This window comes from Coptis chinensis, chromosome 9 (assembly GCF_015680905.1).
Source record: "Coptis chinensis isolate HL-2020 chromosome 9, ASM1568090v1, whole genome shotgun sequence".
Taxonomy (NCBI): domain Eukaryota; kingdom Viridiplantae; phylum Streptophyta; class Magnoliopsida; order Ranunculales; family Ranunculaceae; genus Coptis; species Coptis chinensis.
This window is the reverse complement of record NC_141464.1, coordinates 912643-921573: the sequence shown is the minus strand read 5'-3', so window position 1 is coordinate 921573 and position 8931 is coordinate 912643. Positions and strand designations below refer to the sequence as shown.

Sequence of the window (8931 nt, the reverse complement as noted above, 5' to 3'; positions counted from 1 at the left end):
TTGTTTTAATAAAAGATGACGTGAAATTTTAATAGAACTCCAAAAATACCTTTTGTGGGAGCTTTAATATTAAGATACAGATATGTAAAGAATGTTAGCTATTGTAGTGTTACAACTCATGGGATGTGCAGCAGGGTAGTTAAATGAATTCAAATGCACCAATCTCATTGTCGGAAGTTGTAAACTCCTATAGAACAGATGAACACAAGTCTTTCCTCTATGAGTGTCACACAACACAACTCAATTGATTGTAGTAAATAAATGACAGTTTCCAGTGAAATGCTTAATATAAAGTGTCTTACATGAACTATGAAGTGGTACAATCAATCCCAAGACGAAGAGATAAGGTGAACCAAAGAGAGTACAGAACTACAGACTACAGAGTCTACCTCATTCATTACGAACATCTTGTAAATAATTAAGACATTATCTGCTTCGCATGAACATATTTTTGGTTTCACTATAAGACGTTTGAACAACTTCATGGACCTTGTCAGCCACCTTCGCCAGCTCCTCCATCAACACCATGAAAGGATTATGTTCTGGCTCGTGATAAAATAAGAAACGAGACAGTGCATCTTGCAAATAAAACAAATATTCGATCAATGCAATTTGGTTCCAGTAAAATATTTCCAGTTTTTGACACACATTTAACCCTTCATATAACATACGCACATAGTCAATCCTATTCGAAAGTATCATCATTCCTCGTGTCAGTTCGCTCTCCAATTGTCTAATATAAGCAATTAGGAAAAGAAGTGTGTCATAATGCTCTGCATCGAGAAGAACATGTTTTCCTGAATAAAATGTATCATAGCACAACACAATGACAACAACGTCAGACCTAGACATGAAAAAGGAAAGGCAAGGGGAATGAAGTAAATACAAAAATCTAAAATCTACTACCTTTTGCTATGAGCTCCTGCCGAACCATTAGAAACTTCAACTTCATTGATTTGTGATGACGAACCATGCTAAGCAACGATTTCCTCACCACATGTTCACATTTGGAAATATTACACGGTTCACCACACGGAACTAAAGTAGATGCAAAATTGTGTGAAACACTATTTATCTTTGCAGCTCCATCAGCAGTAACAATCTTAACATATTCAGGCCGAGCTGCTCAAAAGAGAAATGGAAGAAGGACAGATCCAAATCAACATAACTAATAGGTAGAGACATATTTAAAAGATTAATAGAAACTATAATTAGTGAATTTATCTTTGCATAAACACCTCCCTTCAATCAAGAAACCCACTGATAACAATTGGGTGGAGATGCGACTATGTTAAACACTTAACTTTGATACTTAGAACGAGACTAAGTGGTCTCTGGGTTGCACCCATTTATCTCTCCATGCCTCTCTCATCAACCCAAAGACAAGGAATTAATATATATATTTTCTGTGTATGTGTGAAGCGGGATAGCTAACCAACCCAAATAAACACCCCAATTGGTCACCCCAACACAAACTTGCACCTATACAAGGAATTAATACATATATTGTAAGTCCACACAACACGTGCACCATATCGACACTTTGAATGTGGCTTGGTCCAAACTTTTGACATTATAGGCCTCTAATCCTCATATATATATATAAAGGGATACCAAACGGAAGTTTAAATCTAAGAATTTAACTTCGTAAAGAATATAATATATACACAAACAGCATCACCTAACAATCAGGATAATTATAAACTTGCTTTTGATCATAAGTTATGCAGATTGAACTCACTTAATCCATATTCCATTTCATAACAAGATGTAAGCTCTTCGTCTAGAGACAAAATTTTCTTCAAGATGCATAAAATCCACTTGAACTTGCTGGAAGCTGAATTCTCCCCTGTAAAATTATGACTCTTAGTCGAATAAAATAGATTGAAAATCTAAGGCATTAATACGAATAGAAACTGATATTAAAAAGAACAAAAAGTTAGAACTTGTTATTGGAAATCCTCGCACTTGTCTCAAGGCGGATCACCTTAAAAACAAATCAAACAGGTCCTAATAAAAGCTAGAGTTGAACTCGAACGGGAAGTCCAACTGCACTGACTATTTTAGCTTTTGTTGGTCTGTTGCGAATGTCAGAGAGTGTGGTGCACTAGGCAGTCCTAGACTAAAACTATAATGGTCGGTTTATTTAAGCTTCTCATGTCTCCCAGTTAAACCGTTTTGTTAACATATAAATAAACGGCTTAATTGCAGAAATATGCAATGTATTTAGGTCTTTTTATCACTTATATCAACAGACAATCTTATTTAACAGTTATATCAATGTACTAATTGTGATTTCACAATTTTATTAATCTGTTAAAATCAGTCAGTTAAGTGATGACGTGTCTTTTTTATTTCAATTTTTTTAGGTATTTTTCACCCAGTATTACATGTGGCAAATTGTTTACACACGGATAAAAATGCCGACATCAACTGAAATACTAAGAATTTGGTATATATCAAAATATCAAAACAAAATCTAAATTTTGGCATATATGTATCATCCCCTCTATCATCTTTACACGAAAATCGACCTAATCAGCCCCATACTACTAGAACTTCAAGAATTCCTACATCCTCCACCGAACTGCCCATCATTTATCTTTTGAATATTTTCCACCAAATCAATAGTCACATCCACAGAATCAGCATGATTATAGTGGAAAATTCTCACTATAATTAGTGGTCTATAATTAATGGTGTAGAATTGATTGGGGTGTAATTACTTTGCCCTAAATTAATTGAGCGCGAACAAAACAACGGCTCCCCAAGCCAAAAGAAAACAGTCGAGCATGAGACAAAAGAAAAAACAATTATTTTGATTTCACCAATATCTATAGATTACCTGGTGGGCACCATAGTTCTTGAAAAGTTGAGCAATCGCATGAACCATCAAACAAGCCTTCTATAAGAGAATCACAAATGCAATCACTTTCATACTTCATCATCTCCTGTCCCAATTGTCTGAACCCAGGATAATATGGTAAAATTGCAGCAACGGTCTCCACTTCCATTATAGGATGCTTAAAGATGAACCTGACAAGGGAGCATAAACTGCATGGAAGAATGAAAACCTTAGACAAGACAATAAAAGGTTGCGAAATTAGCATAAGAAGCAAGACAAACATTTAACCAAGTTTGTCTTTCGAATGAGAAATTACTTATGGCAACATAAAATCTTTTACAACACAGTGAAACAGGTTCAAAACTCATTTTCCAACATCAACAACGCAAACACGATATATGATGAGCACATCATGCTGCAAACTAAAACATGAAATACAGTTGTCCCCTCCGACCCAATATCCAGAACCGCTTAAGGCTAAAACTCTAACAATGGTATATAGATGTGTTGTGAGCCTCAAGAACACACTAGAAAGTTTCAAGCTGTGTAGAGGTTTAAAAGGGAATAGAGAAGAGTAACATGTTCTATGCAGGGCTAGATGATAATACATGTACACAGATGAAAATGTTGTTACTCTTCCAGTAAGGTACACCAAAGATTATCGAACAGATAAAAACTTATATAAGTAGGAGAACGATTCAACAGCACCCTACCCAGGGATGAACACTAGAAATAATAAATTATAAGCAAATAAACAGTGACTCACGCATCAATTTGATTTTTAAAATATTCATCCTCATCACCAAATATTTTCTCATCATCATCAGAGCAATCGTCCTCAACTTGATCATACAGCTCTCTGATGGACCTGAGTAACAAGTAGCAAAGCATTAAGTTTACTTTCTATTGAGCCTACTGAGAGAAAACATTAGTTTTGACTAACCTATTTATTTTCTGAGTTTGAGCATCAACAACAACTTTGGTTTTCTCCCCCAACTTAGGGGCAACAAAAGAATCTAACACCTTGTTGCGAATTTGTTTAAAATCTGCCTCATTTAGCTCAAAAACTTGATTGACGACTTGGAGAATTTCGTGGCCTGTCTCTCCTAATAAGTTACCCTCTACCAAGCTTTGAACATCTCTAATGATTCCGTCTTTTTTCTTCGGTTTCAACTTTACAGATGAAATATCTGTTAAAACCTCATTATAAGCATCCACACGCCTTGAAATTTCAGAGAGGTATAACAAAGCATGAGCTAATTGAAGTAAGAGATCCATACAATCAAAATCATCAAATATTACAGCAACGTCTTTGCTTTTACTTGCTCTAATTTGGCAATATGCTCTAGCAACGAATTTACAAGTAAGATCTCGTGGTTCTCCATGAAAATGAATCTGATAATCAAGAATCTTTGAATAGACTTCCTTTTCCTCATCTGAAAGTGGACTGCCATAAATATTACAAGGTGGGATAAACGCCATTTTAAGACCCTAACCAAGAGAACAGAAAATCTCTCACCCCAGACCTAACCCCAAAAATTCTATTTGTAGTAAATACTATAAGGCTGTGTTTGTTGGTCGGTCTGATATCAGGGTTTGGTTCACTATTAATAGTTTATTGCACAGTACAAAATATCCCGATATATCGTGATATTTGGGAATATTTATCCAGATTTCAGAAAAAGATATATAAATATAATGATATGTTCAGAGATATATACGACTGCAAATATCGGTGATATTTCGACGATATTTGTGATATTTTGAGATATTTGGCGATATTATGTGTATATAATAATTTTATTTAATATTTACCATTATATTTCAAATAAATATAAATAATATATCATGATATATCAAGAAATATCCATAATATCCATGATATTTGTCGATATTTTAGATATATCAACAATATTTGTATGTGAAACAATGTCAAATATCCCTAAAGAGGGGGATATATCCACGATACATATCCAGAAATTGAATATTGATAAATACTCATATCCTGATATTTTGTACTATAGTTTATTGCACCGCAACTTACCACCAAACAAAGTACAAAATATAAGCATATGCCAAAATATCGACCTCTGATGTATGGATATGTACCGGGGATATATCTCCAGGATTTGGGTTTAATCTCCCTGGTCCATACACATCTTGTATAAAAAAACCCCTCACTATGTACTAACCCATAAAAACCCCCTATTTTTCTAAAACACCCAAACTGACTAAAATACCCCCACACATAAAAACCTAGATCTCAAATTTCTCTTCTCTCTTTCTTCTCGATGCATCCTCTCTTCTTGCAAACCTGAAACTCAAATCCAAAACTCTTTCAAATCTGAAACTCAAAATTAACAATCATTCCAACCATTCCAACCCAGGTTTTCAGATCTAAAACTCGAAATTAACAAAACCCCAAAAAAATGAAGAAAAAAATCTAAAACTATTCTTCAAGCTTCGCTTGACAACGTTGATGAAATGGTCAAAGGAGAGAAACAAGCTAGAAAGCAATGTTCGAATTCTAAGAAAGAAAGAAAGAAGAAGGTTGGTAGTGAGGCATCAAGAGTAAAGTTACTAGAAGTCACATATCTGGTAATAATTGTTATCCGCATATGTAAATTGGCATTAACATAGCCTAGCAGATATAACAAGTCAGAACATGAATGCTATCAAAATTCATATTTGCATATGTATGCATTCATCAGTACTGTTTTGGTTTTTATTTTCATATGTAAAAGTTTACTTGCATAGCTTTATTTGCTGTGTAAATTTGTATTTTCATATGTGAAAGTAAATTTTGAAATGTTAGTTTAACAGATCGAGTTATTTATTACAACCCCTTATTGCAACAGGAGATAAAACCTACTAACTCTACCAAGGTGTTATGATAAACATGTAAATGCTATATTATTATTCCCAATTTTATATTAGTTAGTCTAATTAATTGATTACTTTTATATAATAAAGTGTGTTTCCGGCAAATTTGCAGAAAATAGGTGTAATACATTAAAATGACGTAAAGGTTGCAACATTGGTGTCAAGGTTAGAACTCGAGTAAATGTGGTTGTGCAACTGCATACTTATATATCATAATCTTGAAGTGGCATGGTGTGCTGGCTTTGGGAGTTTGGTGGCGTGAAATATATATTAGATGGTTTGGGGTCAAAATATTCAAGATTGGGCTTAAAGCATCAAGAAGTGAAGAAGTAAAGCCCAAGGAAGTTTGGATGAGCACGTGACCAACAAGGGTATGGACCAAGTCATAAGCTCAAAGTCACATGACTAAAGACTAAAGACTAAAGAAGGCGTAGATTTGTTTGATTAGAATCATTAGACTATGGACCGAATATTGATCCAAAGTGACCCATGACCGAGAACTAAAGACCGGCCCATGTGCACCCAATTAAACATAAGCACACACTACTGCCTAAGTTACCGACTGGACCACTTGATCAGAACATTCTATTCCTTCGTCTCTCACTCACGAACAGGAACAGAAAACCCATCCCTCAAGTTTCGGTGATCGAACCCCCGAACCAATCGAGCACTACACATCCTACCATTCTTCCATACATCCACTTTCACTTGATCAACACTCTCTATTCTCAATTGCACTAAAACCCAACAGAAAACAAAAGACCGACTTCCACTCAAATTTGATCGAAACCGAAACGTTAGCGACGGAATCAGAAGTTTTCTAGTTCCATTCCAAATCAAACACTGCCCTCAACCAAAACCTCTATATATAAAAGAAAAAACCAAAGAGAGCTGGACAACACAGAAGAACAGATATTTTTGGAGAGCACAAATTAGAGCCGAGAGCAGCAGACAAAGTGGAGAAGAAGATATCAAAGCGGGATTACGGTTTTGTCGATGATTTATTCTTCTTATATTTTCGTATTGCAAATTATCATGTCTAGCTAAATTCCAAGCTAGGGCTTAGATGAAGCCCTAGACTTGCGTAGGTTTTCTATGTTTAATTGGGTTATTATTCTCTGACTTAAGTTTTACAGTAAATAATTAATTGAATTCTCTGATTTCTGTAGAAAATCTATCATTTATTTTATCTGTTGATATCGAATCATCGGTTCTAAAGTTTATTTAAACCTGTGAGAAGTTGTACTGTAAAAAGACAATTTTTGCTAGGGGTTTATATCTGTTTGCTGAAATTCAATTAATACGATTTGTTAGAATTGTTTAAGAATTACACGCTCACATCTTTGAGCAAGCAAGGGTTACCTTTCCCTCATGCTACTCGTATTAAAAAGAGAATTTTACAATTAATTAAACTAAGATAATCTACAACGGTCTAGGGTGGATTCGAATGCCTTAGTGTTTTCTTCATTGATAGTTAATTTATATTTATATTACTTTCGTAGTTAATAGTTTAATTGCATTGCTTAGTCAATAGTTAAATTAAATCATACATCAAAAATCCGGTAGAATTAGTTAAGTATAATTTTAACACTCGTTTGTCCGAAGTAGCAATCCCTGTGGAGATCGACCCGTTTGCCGCAACTATTTTCAACGATAGCTGTGCGCTTGTGGTTTAACTAGGGTTAGATTAGTCTAATTAATTTTGCCCGACTAATTGCCTACCAAGTTTTTGGCGCCGCTGCCGGGGAATTGCAGTGGTGCAATCGAGTTTTAGGGTCTTACTTAACGTAATTCATAGTTTAGGTTTAGTCGTAGTTTAGATTTATTCCGTAGTCTAAGTGTTTGCTTTTGATTTTTACAGGTTTAAATATATATATATATATATATATATTAGAGCATACAAGTTCGGAGCTTAATAGAGAAGAATCAAAGGAGCTTGCTTTGTCGTCACCCGGCGTCGCAACTGGCCCTTGAAGGTTCACGCCGGAGGTACGCTTTTAACTTTGTGGGGTTGAACTTGTGTGTTTGTCTGTTTTCATATTTTTTTCTTGCATTTAGGATTGGTTAAGTCACCTTTGACCAGCCTTAGGCATATTGCATTAGGATAGGTTTTAGCCTGCTTACTAGGAAAGCTCGTTTGACACGTGGATCGAGTGACGGTGCTTTTAGCACAAGAACTGGGAATCGTGTTATTCGGGTTTAGGAGCATTTATTTTAAACCTTAATTAAAAATTCAATTCGGTTTGAGATTTGTTGCCTATTTTCTGTGATTGTGCATCATCCCGCATCTTTCATTTTACGTTTGTTGCCTTTCATTGTAGAGTTAGGTTTTCATCATCTAGAGTCAGAGGTTGTGTATGGTAGAAACCCATTATGAAAATCCTGATATAACACTTTTTGATCCGGAAATCGAAAGAACATTTCATAAGGGAGCTACTAATCCAAACCAAGGCGAGTTAGAAAAACATTTGTTAGAAATGGCAGCAGAACTCGAAGTTAAAATCCTTAAGGCCTACTATTATCCAGTCCTTAATTCTAATCCTTCTTGCATTTATTTGCCTGCGTGTGATGCTAATTTTGAGTCAAGGGCGGCCATCATAAACTTGCTTCCCCAGTTCCATGGTCTTGATTCTGAAAACCCGTATCTTCACGTTAAAGAGTTCTTAGATATATGTGGTACTCTTAACTTCCCTAGAGTCCAACCAGAGATTATCAAACTCCGCCTCTTTCCTTTTTCACTGAAGGATAAGGCAAAGTTGTGGTTGAATTCCTTAGAGTCTAAGTCTATGACTACTTGGGATGAGTTGAACATTAAGTTTCTCATTAAATTCTTTCCCATACACAAGACTACTAGCCTTCGGAGAAAGATCATGCATTTTACTCAAAAAGAGGGTGAAGAGTTTTATATATGTTGGGAAAGATTTAAAGATCTTCTTTTGAGGTGTCCTCACTATAATTTTGTGAAATGGCAATTAGTGCAGTTTTTCTTTGAGAGGTTGTCGATTTCACACCGTCAGTTTGTTGAGTCCCGAAGTGGGGCAGATATCCTCTCTTTGCAGGAGGACGCAGCTTGGAAACTTCTTGAGACAATCTCTGAAAGTTCTCAGCAATGGGAATCTCCAGGAAGGGTCTATGATAAAAGTGTACAAGTAGCTGCTGAACCAAAAAGGGGTGGTGTTTATGAGGTGAGAGGTGATTTTGAG

General features: G+C 35.4%; 1 protein-coding gene across 1 annotated transcript; it reads right to left on the bottom strand.

Annotated features, from left to right (window-relative positions):
* Positions 1 to 248: 248 nt before the first annotated feature.
* On the bottom strand, positions 249 to 4457 carry LOC147474330 (uncharacterized). The gene is made up of 6 exons (XM_086581821.1): positions 3789 to 4457; positions 3612 to 3713; positions 2846 to 3054; positions 1742 to 1849; positions 907 to 1122; positions 249 to 797 (listed from the first exon to the last, which is right to left on the bottom strand). Exons 1-6 carry the CDS (start codon positions 4325 to 4327, stop codon positions 427 to 429), a joined length of 1545 nt encoding a protein of 514 aa, XP_086437947.1. The 5' UTR covers positions 4328 to 4457; the 3' UTR covers positions 249 to 426.
* Between the last annotated feature and the right edge of the window lie 4474 nt (positions 4458 to 8931).